This window comes from Lolium rigidum, chromosome 7 (assembly GCF_022539505.1).
Source record: "Lolium rigidum isolate FL_2022 chromosome 7, APGP_CSIRO_Lrig_0.1, whole genome shotgun sequence".
Lineage (NCBI taxonomy): Eukaryota > Viridiplantae > Streptophyta > Magnoliopsida > Poales > Poaceae > Lolium > Lolium rigidum.
The window spans coordinates 336,906,736-336,920,661 of NC_061514.1; the positions used below are offsets into that span (position 1 = coordinate 336,906,736).

The 13,926-nt window shown below is 45.3% G+C and overlaps 1 protein-coding gene across 1 annotated transcript; it reads right to left on the minus strand.

Annotated features, from left to right (window-relative positions):
- Positions 1-2,213: 2,213 nt before the first annotated feature.
- LOC124673715 (protein DMP2-like) lies at positions 2,214-2,780 on the minus strand. Its single transcript, XM_047209754.1, has one exon. It carries the CDS (start codon positions 2,769-2,771, stop codon positions 2,214-2,216), a length of 558 nt encoding a protein of 185 aa, XP_047065710.1. The 5' UTR covers positions 2,772-2,780.
- Between the last annotated feature and the right edge of the window lie 11,146 nt (positions 2,781-13,926).

The window sequence follows — 13,926 nt, forward strand, 5'->3', positions numbered from 1 at the left end:
CTCTCCTCACCGAAACACCATCTCCATTGTCGCATCACTACACCACCATATCACCCTCTCGCTCCAGCTCCCTGTACCCTGGCCGCGCCACCCCACACAAAATAGCCAATCGAACCAAGGGAAACAGATCAGACACAAGCACTACTGAGAACAACCAAACCCATATGCCAAAGCAACGACAACACCCATCACCGGCACTTTCCCCAAATCAGCTGTTTGAAGGAACGACAACAACCACCGCCGTCACTTTCCCCAAATCAGAGTGTAGAGTATGATATATCTCTTCCTCAAACACTAAAAAAGGCCATTGTACCTGCCAGTACGACACAAACAATTCAAAAGCACTTGTTGGGCAGGCTTCTAAGTAAAAGTTGCATCGAAAATAATGTAGCCTTATTTTGTATTCTCAAAACCTCACCTGATACTGCTACCCAATTCAGTCCAATTTAAGACTTTCAATTTAGCTGTGCGGCAATAGATTCACAGAATGGAATGTGAGCTTCATCCTCTGCGCATGGGTAAGACCCAAATTGACTAATTGATGCACGTTCTACAACTCAGACCATTCTTGCAGCTCAACTGATTGTCTATTTAGCTCCTAGTTGGCGAGATACACACCTGAGTTCAGTTGCTACCTACACTGTTTATTATCATGTAGATCAGCAATTCAGCAGGGGACATGAAGCACCTCCAAGCCCCATCCAGACCCCGCACCTTCTGCGTAGGCTAGACAGCCGTCGGCCCCTCTGCCCAAGCTCTCTTCCATGGCCCCACGAAACCCCCTGGAGCAGAGTTTCCCCGACCCCCGTCGCTGCGCGCCTGGCACCGTGATGGTCGAGATGAGGCCGGGAGTGACAGCTGGAAGGAGGCGCGATCGAGAAGATGCACGAGGAAGAACTGCTGGCCGTGTTGAGCGGGGCGGCGGCCGGATCTTGATGGGAGCGGGCAGCGGCGGCTGGCGTGGAGGCGGCGGGTGTGGAGGCGGTGAACCCTAGAGCAGAAAGGAAAGAGTGGAAAGAGAATGGATGGGCTGCATCTCTCGGGGCCGGGTCTGGGGGTTGAGCGTGCGGTGCGAGGCAAAGCGGTCTCTTTTTTCCTTTTCACACCTTTGAAGATTTACCCATACTTGTGAATTGTGGCTTGTAGCAAGTGGGACCAAATGTCAGCCAGAGAAGACACAAAGAGTAAAGTGCCAAAAAAACACGCCGACCAGATCGAACGAACGATGTAGATCATCTAAGCTGGAAATCCCACGGTTGTAAAGGCACCCCGCCAGGATAGGCTCAGCAGGCTGGGTCAGCAACAGCCTTACATGTTGTAGTAATGTGCCCTTTATTTTTTCTTGCTAGGTTCTTCCTTCAACCCAACCGTGACATCTTCTCCCTCGACCATCTATGCTAGGAGTATCTTCTTCATCCCTGGATATCGAGGTAGGACCCAATCCTTCCAGATCATTGTCTAAACGATGTAGTCGTGCCTAAGTTGTTGTAACCTGATACGGTTTGATCTGTACCTTGTATAACTATCTTAGGGTCAAGGAATATCTCCAGAAAATCAAACCTGTCGCTATATATTAACATGCAACGCGTGCGTGCAAGGCATACACTTAATCCCATAGTATTTTAAACTCCATTGAGGTGATTTGACAAGTCTCAAGACAACATCTCCGGATTCCAAGATTTTATATGAAAAAACTGTATCTCTGGAATATGTCTATGATAGATTTGGTTTTTGTGTTGGTTTGATCAATTTATGCAGCCGTTTTCTTAGATTGTTGCTAATGTCATAAACGAGGATCTTTTGTCCAAAAAAGAATACAGCCCTTTGAAAAATGATGAGCAGCATACACTTAAACGCGGAGCTAGTAATTTTCTAATAAAAACTATGGTTGTGTCTATCTGAGAATGCAGAGACTGTGAGATCCTTTCCCTTCTCGAATAAGAGACATTCAAACATGGGACTAAAACTAGACGCGCAAGCAAGTTCAACGGTGCACAGTAGCTTTGACATGAAGAATTGAACATCACGATACCAATCAAACCAAGTTACCAACAAAGATCAACTATTCATCCAGAAAATATTGACAACAAACCCATAACAGATGCAAGCAGATCGAACGGCACATTTACACGCACAGGTGCACGCGGTGTACAAAACAGACACAGACCACACGGCGCGGCAGCGCATCGCCATCGAGGTCACCACCGGCCTAGCTACTGCGACGCCAGCGCGGTTGCGGCAGGCTTCATCGGCGGGTACCCGATCCCGTGGCGCGTGGAGGGGAAGACGACGAAGAACCCGCTGGCGAGGGCGCCGATCACGACGGGCAGCGCCGTGACCAGCGCCTTCTGCTGCGCCAGGAGCTGCGGGTAGAAGCACGCCACTGTGTTGGCGTCGGCCAGCAGCGCCACGGCCGCGAACACCATCACCGAGAAGAGGGCGTGCGCGAAGTCTGCAAGCCGCAGCCTGTACTTGGAGAAGTCCCTCCCCTCGCCGTCAGTGTCGTCGCCGCCGCTGATCGGCACGAGACCCCTGACCGTCGCGATGCCATACCTGACCTTGCCGTCGGCGCCGATGTAGCTGTCGGTGAAGGCCGAGAAGGCGCACGAGAAGGCGCAGAGCGAGAGGAGCACCGCCGTGACAACCTTGTTCGCCACGCTGCACACGCCGGTGTTGGTCACGATCGGGTTCAGCACCTCGTACACGATAACCGTGGACGTCGGCAGCACCATGAGCACGTCGCCAAGGCTCTTAAACGCCGTGTTCGCCATGCTGCCCGCTGTCGTCGGGGTGCTCGTCGGTGCTGCCGCTGTCGTCTGGCTTGTGGACGCTGGTGCTCCTTCTTCCATTAGCTGATATACTCGATCCTATATGAAGCCAGCTAGCTACCCCTCTCCAAAGTCAAAAGCTGAACGTGTATTTATAGGATATAATCAGGCGTAAAGATATTTAGATATCCAAGAGTTTTGGAGAAATTGGATTGCTACAGAAAAAGAACGATTCGCTCACTCCATTCCCCACGGGCGGCAGCGGGCAACGGCCAACCCTCGCGCGCAGAGGAACACGCGTCGGTCCACGTCGTGCTGTGATGATCGGTTCCAAAAGAAAGAAATAGTTGTGCTAGTTATTTGTGTGTTTGTGGTGCGGATGATGGTGTAATGTAGGTGGTGGTTTTTGCATAGTTGATGACTAGGAAGTTTGGGTGCTTTGCTGGCGCTGAGCTGAGCTGTTTTGGTTTCCTGGATGGGAACTTGTCGCTCTGGTTCAAAGTTGTGGCTTTGTTCGAGCGTCCCCAGTGTTATGGTTTGAATTCGGTTCCCTGAACATTTGATTCGTTTATGCTATAAATGAAACTGGGGAAGTTGTGATGAGGACATTCCTACCTCACTACTACCTCCGTCATTACCAACTGAAGATGAACCTGCTGTGAAGCTCAAGTCCAATGAAGTCAGGATTGGACCAATGACACGAGCTCGTGCGAAGCTACTTAAACAACAGGTGAACTTGTTCCTAAACGATACCTTGATTGATGAGAACTTTATACTACCTAAGTCCTATTACTTATATATCATCAGGTATGAAGAGGAGACAAGCATCGCACGAGGAGGAGAGGAGCAGCTGGACGTGAAGATGGATGTGAAGCTGGACAAGGAGCTGGACATGAAGAAATCTCATGGACGCGCGAGGGAGGAGCGGGAGGAATGCGCGAGAGGAGAAGAAGAAGTCCAGGCCGGTCCAGCGCCCGGTCAGACCGGCCCCCACGCCGGGCCGCCCGGTCCCGGCCCGGTCAACCGGCCGCCAACCGGCCGCCAACCGGAGGGAGTGCATCGTACCGGGCGAAACCGGAAACTTCGCAGTTTCCGGTTGCCGCCCGGTTGACCGGACCACCGACCGGACCGGCCGTCCACGGCCCGGTCGGCCGGATCCCGGACCGGACCGGTCCGAGTCTGTCTCGACCGGATCTATTCTGGGTCGGTTATTCTTGTATCTTTTCGACCAGAACTCGTCCCGGACACCTATATAAGTGCCCAGGACGCCCCCTAGCTGATTTAGACCATGTTTAAGATAAATCCTAGTTCTTAGTTGTTTGCTCTAGCAAAACTATTGAATCCCTACACCATATTGCTTGATATTGTGTAGATCCTGAAAAAGTCTTGTGTGATCTGTTGTTTCATTGGGAATTAGACGGTTGCAACTTACCGCTTCGTGGTCGGCGGCTACGTGCGCAAGTGTGTGGAGTTGCGAATATCTTGCAGGGTTGAGAGCTGTTGCATTGGCGACAGGGACCAATCGAGAGATCTCGTTGCGTCATACAAGTTATCATCCACTTCATCGTCGTGTTTCTCCGCTGCCATCACCCCGTGATCATCATCACCACCGTTACTTACTGAGAAGATCGGGCCACCCCTTATCATCTTGGTATCAGATTTCCAGTTTTCCTCGGTAAGCCATCCACAATCCACCCCATAGTTGAGTTGTGAGTGTTTTCCTATCCAGAAAAAGCCATAAAAATTAGGGTTAGGGTTTGCCATAGCTTTAGATTGCACTAATTTCGAGTTTTAGTTGCTTTTTGTAGTTGTTTTTGCGTATCTTTATCTTTCATCTAGTAGAATTGTTAGGGTTTGTGTTTTCTCTATCATCTAGTTTATCATAGTGTGTCAGTTTTGTTTCTCCGAGTCCACATAGCGTACAGTGTGCTTGTTTCCAACCATAGACACAGCCTATCGATATAAAGTGACTAGGAACTTCCCCAGAAGAGACTAGTTTTACCGCTCGACAGGTTGCTCGTTAGGGTTTTGGTCCTTTGCATATCTTGTTGGCCGTGTTATCAAGGAGTTGAGTCATAAAATCAAAAAAAAAAAAATTGAAAAGAAGCAAAAAGAGCTACATAGCTGCGTGTGTTACAAAAGAAAAATCCAAAAAGAAAAGTGACGTGCTAGTTGAATCAAGTGAAGACCTAAGTTTACTTTAGTTGAGCAATCTTGTGCCTGTCTCGTTGAGCTTTGCTAGCGTCTCTCTTGTGCATTGCAACCTTTCCCATATATAGTTGCATTGCCCCATTAAATCGCCTTGTGTGAGTATCATTGGTTGTCTACGGTCAGCGCTAGAGCTTGTTATTGGTGCAAATAGGTAGCCTACCTACAGCCCCACATATACCTTGCTTTGTCGTGTGATTTGTTCTTATACCCTTGATAAAAACCATGTGAATCTAAAAAAAAACCTCGCGCGCAGGACCTCCTTCCCTCCTCTCCCCCCACCGTCGACTCCCTTCGGGCAAAGCGTGTGCGGTACAAGCAGCGGCGGACCGGCTTCGACCCGCGCACGAGGAGCGAGGCCCATGTCCCCATGCTGGCGGGGGTGTACCCAAGGCGGCGGAGGTTCGGTAACGGCCGAGCGGTCGGCTAGGGTGTTGCAGAGCGGCGCAGGGGTGGCGCCAACTAAGCCCGTTCGGCCTAGATCTAGGCCCTTATGGTCCCAACCTAGGTTGGGGCGGGTCTCCCCTTTCTCCCCTTGATCTATAGGTGGAGGCGTGATGGCTTGTGTTGGGGTTTGCGGCGCCGGTAGCCGGTCTGTTGCTGCGTGGCGGTGGTCTGTACTAGCCCGTCCTGGCCTGGTCGGACTCTCTTGGGAGTGATTTGCCTCCACGTGGGGCTTTACGGGCTTGCTGGGCTCGACTGGACCTAATTTGGACCTAATTGAGACTGGTGTGACGGTGGCTAAGTCCGATCAATTACCGCCATGGTAGTGGATGTAGTTCCCTCCCGCACGGCCGTGCTACATACCACTAGCCCCATTTCAAGCTACTTCTCGCATCTACCTTACATGCCTCGTGACGTTAACCGCGGTGGAACGATAATGGTGGCTTTGTGACCGTAGTGGTGCATGTTTGCGGGCGGCGAGTTTGGTGGTGTCAAGGCCGAGTCCTCGCGGGGCTTCGGTGTGACGGATCTCCCAGGGGTTGCGGATTGGGGTTTTTCGGGAGAAATCCTTGTTGGCTCGCCCGACAACGACACGGTGCCACCCGCGGGTGGCATCGTTCCTTCCTAGAGGGCATCATGGCTACCCTTCATCCACTTCCCTTTGTGTACCAAGGGGAACCATAGGACCTTCTGATCCAGGCAGCAACGGTTTCTTTCCTTCTTGAAGGTGATGCTTGGTGTGTGATGATCCGGTGCTGGGAGCATGGTGGTACTTCTACGGAGGGCCCAAGGGTGGCGGTCATCGCCGTTTAGTCAATCCGTATCTATCTCCATTTTTTAATTTTTTATTTTGGACGTGTGTTTGCTGCTGCCCTAGCATTTTCTTTTGTTTCGTGACTCGTAATTATATCGTGTAATTGCTATATTAATATAGCAGGATAAAAAGCGTGTTTCGAGAAGTAAATATATAGAAAAGAGGTTGCTTGATAAGCGAGAAACAATAACTTGTGCATATTGGAAAATAATTGTGGTGTGACCGTGAACACAATGATCTATACGTGCCTTAAGTGAAACCACGTTAGAAGGACAGGATTTCTTCGCATTTGTTATTCCTAGTCGTCCGCCCCATGGATAATTATTTCTATGGACTTTCTTATCCAATATTCCCATGTTGCATCTTTTGTGCAATTTGATTTCGGAAAAACAAAAGGAAGTTATGTTTGGTGAAAACTGAAAAGTGTAACTTGAACTTCAATATCATAAAAAAATCTCGACATATATGCAAGTCAAACAACTTGGTATCATGAAGCTTAAATGCATTCGAATTTATGGTTCATCGCACCATTGGAGGAGACGGTGAAGATGAGACACATCGAGTGGTTCTAATATGAGAGGGAGGTTGGTCGTTTGTTGTAGGCATGGGCCTTGTCGGTGCCACAAAGGCACAATGGGACCAGGACACATCATATGAGGGAGGGAGGGAGATGGGAGGGGGAGGAAGGGGGGGAGAAAAAGTATTGTTAGGCTGCTCATAGTGGGGAGTAACATAAGGTGGTGTCATGCATAAGTTACCAGTTCATGTTACTATCTTCATGGTGAAAAATAACTTTGAAGTGATATCATGCAAAGTCTCATTTATTAATTTGTATACTCATTTTATCTTGGGGTGTGTGATGTTATGGTAACATAGCTAGTTACCACCACCCTCTCTTCCTTTATTTATTGGTATGCCATGTCACCAAAATATCTTGGAGTGTGTGATGTTACTAGCTAAGTTACTCCCACTATGAGCAGTCTTATAACATTGGCCAGCGTGATGTAAGTATTGACACAATATCGTAGATCAAAGGCAAAAGTTGTAATTAATTAGAAATGCAGCTATTCATGAAATATATTTCCAAACATTATGGTCACATATAATATAAAAAATATGAAAATACTCCCTATGTCCTAAAATATAAGGTGCGTTTTTTCGGATGTTTTTTATGCACAACTTTAACCGGTAATATATATATCAAACTATATGGATGCATAATATATAAATGCTATTATTGCTATCGTCTTGCAGACCTCTTGCATTTTATATATATTTATACAAAAAATTGACATATCTACAAGTCATGGTCAAATTTATAGGTTGTGGATCGGTCGTAATTTGCGTAATTTAAAGCAGCCTTGAAGTACTTGTTTTTCATCACGTAAAATATTAACACAAGTTTTTCCTCAATTCTAAAGTGGCTTGTTCTTTCATAGTTTCCCAAATCTTAAAACAATGTAAACTCCCGAAAAGGCATTGTGGTATCGTTTAATTTCAGTCATCCTACCCGCCTAATCCCGAACATGTATCGTTTAATCTCAGTCGTCTTTGTGTTTAGCTCAGGAAGATACCTCTTCGGGGGTTTGCATTGTTTTGAGATTTTGGGGTCTATGGAAGCACAAGCCGACGTTTCGGCGGATGTTTCCGCTACTTCGTCTATTATGGAAACTTTGTCAAAATTCGTTGTCGTAGCATGCAAACATATACAATAAATTTAACCTTGGCACCTCAACTTCGAGTTAAGTCGAGCCGCCACCTAGACCGCATATGATCTCCATCTTCCATGTCCCCGTCCGGCAAATCGACATGTGCCACCCCCTCTACATGAGGAACCTGCGATGGGAGGGGGTGGGGACCCTGAACCTTCGGTTTGTGCTATAGTTAGGTCTTTGAAGTTAGGGTTTGGTAAACTATCATCGCCACTATGGTGGTGATGGTGACACTTTGTGGAACAAAAATAAGGTTTCCCCAACTCCTCGTCCACCTCATCCTCGTCGGCGACGCTCTCGTTGGCAGTGTTGAGGAGGGGCCGTTGCTCCTTTGGAGTGGTGGATCTAGTTGTGATTTTCGTGTTTTGCAAGTAGTCTACTCATTTCGGTTCATTGGTTTCTTCTCGGACTGTCGAGGTTTAGTCAGCTTCGGCTTTATCGCAGTGTTAATGAGATCCGGTACGGTCTCCATGGATCTATCTGGCCGGATCTTGGGTGGTCCTCTATTCCTCTTCGTTGCATTCTTCTCTAGGATGACGATTTGTTTCTTAGATTAATTTTGCCGGCGTCTTCTGGCTCCAGCCTGATCGACGACTTCTCGTTGTCGCACCAACAATGTTTTTCTTGCTCCGACGTGGTTCAGAGTTCCGGAGGCACCATAGAGCTTTGCTCATGGCGCACAATCCGTGAGTGTAGAGGAAGATGGTGTTTCCCCCTAGGCATTTATGTGTAATTTTATTTTTATTTAAGAATGGTTTTGTAAGGGCCGATCTTAATATACTCCCTAGGCTCATGAAATATGTCGGAGATTTTATCTAAATTTAGATGTAAGTACAGCTGGGCATGGGCTGGGTCGGGCTTGCACGTCGAGCTAGGTTTGGGCCTGATTTTGAAGCCCCAACGTCGGGTCGGGCCGAGCTTGCAGGAAACACAATTTAAGCCTAGTACGGGTCGGGCTTGTCGGTCCGGGATGGGATTTTGGCAGTTTGAGCCAGATTCGGGCCTAATTTCTAAGCCCGAAGGTCGGGTTGGGCTCGGGCCTGGGAATTTCAGGTCGGGCTTTTTCAGGCCTGACCCGAAACACGGCCCAACCCGAGGAATGCCCAGGTGTAGAATGTAAGTATTTAGATACATCTGAATTTTGATAATTCTTTGGCCTAAAAAAAAAGAAAAAAAAACTTCAGGTCAAGATCGGTGCCTAAAATGTACTGCTTTGTGGATAGCAATGCATCGTGACTTCGAAAGTGAGTAATCTCATGGTTAGCTTTCATGAAATAGGGTTTCCTTTTGCTTGTTCAAGTCTACAACCTACTCTTTTATATTGCATTATCCGAGCCGATGCAGACTAATGATCTCGGGAGTTCCTTGTACGGAAGGGAGAGAAATGGTCATCCTTCGTGATGTGTATGCTGTTTGAGTATACTTTATATGACAGGTGTATCGTGTAGCCCAAGCTCATAGTGTTGTGGTGGCAGAAGGCAATGACTGATTCGGGCCATGGTTTTTTTACAGGAAATGAGCCATATTATTCAGTCCCGAAAGCTGCATTTGTGCTTGAAAATTTGTACACATGTTACTGTTAGATGGTAACCTCCCTAGCTTAGAGTTCAGACCGAGAGCTCGTGACGAGCACGTATGCTGTTTGAGTATATTTTGTGCTGTATGATGACAGGTGAATCGTCTAGCAAGTGAAGATTGTAGAAAGGATATATGACAAGCAAGCGAGTTATGGCTATCTTCAAGGAAATTTCACAGGCTTGAGTGACCCTGACATGAATTACGGTACTTATCGGAATCCAGAACCAGCTTTTTCGAAAAAAACTGCTCGACCATCCAGGTAAAATAAAGGATCGCCTTTGGTGTCCATCTTTTTCTTAAGTAACCGACCGTCCGAGATGATGGAGTGATGTGATGGCCATGTTACGGATAATTAGTTAAATGCTCGTGCGTTGCGACGGAATATATATTGGTTAAGGTTTTAGCCTTTCTAAATGCATCCCAGCTGGTGTTGTGTGTTAAACTTGATGATTCAAGTACTTAAATTAAATCCATTCAAATGCATTTTCTCTAGATGAAGAAACTAAATTCTTCAAAAAGAAGAAATTCCTGTTTGGCTTTTGAGTCGAATAAGACCAGCTTGGATGCATTCAGAAAGGCTAAAAACCTGATCAATATCGTGGAAAGAACTAACAAGACAACAAGGAAGAACTATCATTGTTCTCTCATGCACCAAAAACCATCTCAATACATATTAGTCTGGGCACAACAAAGAGGAGGCACAACTGCTGATATTTGACAGAAAATTAGCATATCTTCTGAAAGGTAGGTGACTGATGCACTACTGCCACTATTGTTGTTGCTTTTCAGTTCGAACCTTCTTCTTCTTCCTAGATTTCTCTACCGACGTTTATAGCCTATCAAAGGTTGTGTTGCTTTCTGTACCACGTACCTAACACGCTTGAGTGGCACATGTTGCTTTCGTCCCTTCTCTTTTGCTTGTGTTTGGATGTTCACTCCATGCTATGTTGGCCTACAGGATCCTTGCCTGATGAGGTTCTTTGATGTGCAAGCCGCAAGCGGACCTAGATAGTCTTCCGATAAGAACCTAGAATTTCATTGCTGCTCCTACTCGTATGAAAATGACATTTTCAAAACTGGCATGCAACATTTCACCAGAGATGAAAACTATGGCCTAACAGCATAAGTAGTAAAGATAGAATCCACATATTTCATATAACATCAATATTAACACAATTCTACGAGGCCACATTGGTATGGTTTTGCATATGCATCCATGGCTTAGTTTAGCCGAGGTAAATTACAATTGCATTCTTGTTCTTTCTCTCGAAATGCAATGGATGAGGCATTTGTCATCTACTTGAATCAATCCTCTAGTAACTTGATACAGGAAATTTTAGTAAACCTGGTAAAATCTTCTAGGTTTAACCCCACAATTGAGTGACTTCGACATGTTGACAGGTACTCAACTGGAGTGGCCTCATGCCTAGCTAACTTGTCTACGGTATTGAGAGCATATTAATGGCATTAATAAAAGGAAAATGTTTGCAAAAGAAATACCTGCAGATATTCTAATGCTAGGAGTAAGACTTCCAAAACCTGGTTTCTCTTTCTCCAACTTTCGATGTTCACCAAGCAAACTCAGCGTGAAATCTTCCGCACTGGAGTTTATTCATTTATTTGTTAGTGAAAAGGTCATTTTGCATACGGACAACATACAACACAAACCGCAGAGAACACCGCCACACAGGACTGGTATATTATTCCCAGTTTTGTTAAACCAGTGTGAAGTAAGCACAACATATTTGTTTCCCTTCCCCATATCATTGCATGTTGGTGATATAAATAAGAATATAATAGAACTAAATCCGGAAATTAAATTTGGCTCCCGGGTGCATATGCTCCCTCTACCAAAAAATTATAATTGAAAGTGTCCAAAAAAATTTGCAAAAAATTATAATTGCATATGCTCCGGGAGTACATGCTACATAATATATGTGAGTTCTCCAAGTTTCATGAAAAACCAATATTTTTTTGGTCTATGTAAAAAATAGAAAATTTATCTTGTGAACAGTCTTATTCTCAGCATGTCATACAAATAACAGTAAACCACTAATTCTTTCGAAACTCTTGAGGATGGAAACTTGGTTTATAGTAGCAGATACTTTTTTATCAGCAGGCACACTCCAATAGCTAAATACATGATTTTACCAGAGTATCAAGCACATACCAAAGATAATGATCCTTTAATTCAGGTAGCTGCTTCAGCTAAAAAAAACTCCTAGTTTTGTGAATTGCACAATTTGAGCACAAAAAGATTCGGACATGACGCCCATCCATGTTTCTTTGATGTCCTAAACAATGACCACAACTCTCTCTTTTTTTTTTTGCATCCCTGAGTAGCGCAAATTCCCTATCACCAAGAACAAAAAATTGAGAAATACTGATGACTTGCAAAAGCAATACAAATATGGCATGCCAACCACTTCAAGAACAAATGTGGCGAATAGTATTACCTACTAAAACTGGTCAAGCAAGAGTGGAAAAAGCTTCTTAAGCTATTATCAACATGGCGCAATGCCACCTCCCAAAAGTCCAGGACGAGGTGCAGAATGGTCTTTTTTATATGAAATGCAGAATGATCTGGATAGAAACAATATAATAAAAAAGACCATCAGAGAAGTTTTGCTACTATCGTACGACCTTAAATCTTTTAATTAACAAATATGTATGGGCACATGCAATGTTCTTTTTGGGTCCAAAACTGTAATAAGTACAATTGTCACGGGAAGATCAGTCTATCTCCTTATATCTAACAACTCAAAGCTCGCACAGTATGTATCACAACACCAAAAACGAAATTACAACACAAACAACAAAACTGCAGTATAGATTGCTTATTCTCTTTCTTTTGACAGAAGACTATTAGGTGCAAGAAGATAGAAACTCCAAAAGACTGAATCCTTGCCATTGAAATATAATAAGTATATAATAACTGTGAATGTGTCTAGGGTTGAGCCGTGTCCTCTTTCTAATCCGGGTTACGTGTTATATATTGTGTACAAAAGCCCTACACGTGGCATATAAATTGTTGTATTATACTAGGTATAGTACTACTCTATACTAGCACACAACGTATCATATTACATAGCTTAACACACTCCCTTAATCTAAACCTCTTACCTGCAAAAAAATCTAAACCTCTAGAGAAGTTGAGATTACGCCTAAACTCAGCTAGGTCCTTGACACCTAAGGTTTTGAGAAACTCGTCTGCAACCTGATCTTTTGTAAAAATAAACTTGATGTTAAGAAGTTTCTCAGATAGTTGTCAGAATCGTGATTCTATTATACGATTATACGACTTTACGACATGTTCCTTGCCTCCCTCACGAAAGTTATTTTGAGTGGTCTAATAACACTGTACCCTATGGTAGAAAGTGCTTCTTGTGCGGACATAGTGTGTTGCCAGTGTGTTGCCAGTTTTGCTAATCTCATGAAATATGAAAATTCTATACTCCCTATACATCCATATTAGCGATAATTAATATGGATCGGAGAGAGTACTATTCTTCCCCACGTTGGCAGTGATATAGACCAAAACGACTGCAATGCTAAAAGCCAGCCACGTTGTGTCAAAACGAAATACACGTGGCACGCTGAAGTGCGCCTTTTTATCTAGTTATTATTATTAGGAGCATCCGGAGGGTTATGATATTGCTTCTAAAAACTTGAGTCATAGTTTTGACTCTTCCATGCAGGGTTATAAGGGGTTCTAGCAATAAAGTCTACATCCTCTACAATAGTGTTGGTGATTGCATTAATCTGGGCTTGTTCTTTGCATGTAATTAAAGTGATAAGCTCATCTACCTTTGTAGTACGTTCTTTATTCACTACTAGAAAAACGCCTATAGGTGGAAGTGGTACTGCCGGCCCACCATTATTTTCATGCGCCGGTGGCAAGTGGTGCCGGCGCATGATACGTCCAATTTGCATCACTATTTTATATCATAATTTGCTGTTATTCATTGATATATTTCATATTGGGACACAATACTTATGTTATTTCATCTATTTTGCATGTTTCATCATTATTGGAGGATCGAACGCCGGAGCCAGGATTCTGCTGGAAAAAGCACCGTCAAAACGCAATATTTCGGAAGATCAACTCGTGGAAGGAAATTATACCACAAATCCTATTTTTCAAGATGACGAAGGAAGCCCGAAGGAGGAGCCGAGAGGAGCCGGGGTGGGCCCACACCCTAGGGCGGCGCGGCCCGAGGCCCCGGCCGCGCCGCCATGTGGTGTGAGGGGCCCACGACCCCTTTCGCCTCCTTTTCTTCGCCAAACCCTTCGTCCCGAAGACCTAAGCGCAGAGAATCCTCCAGGAGTGGCTGAAGCGCCTTCGCGGGGCGGAGAAGACCAGAGAGAAAAGAGCTCTCCGACAAGGATCCGTCAGCTCTCC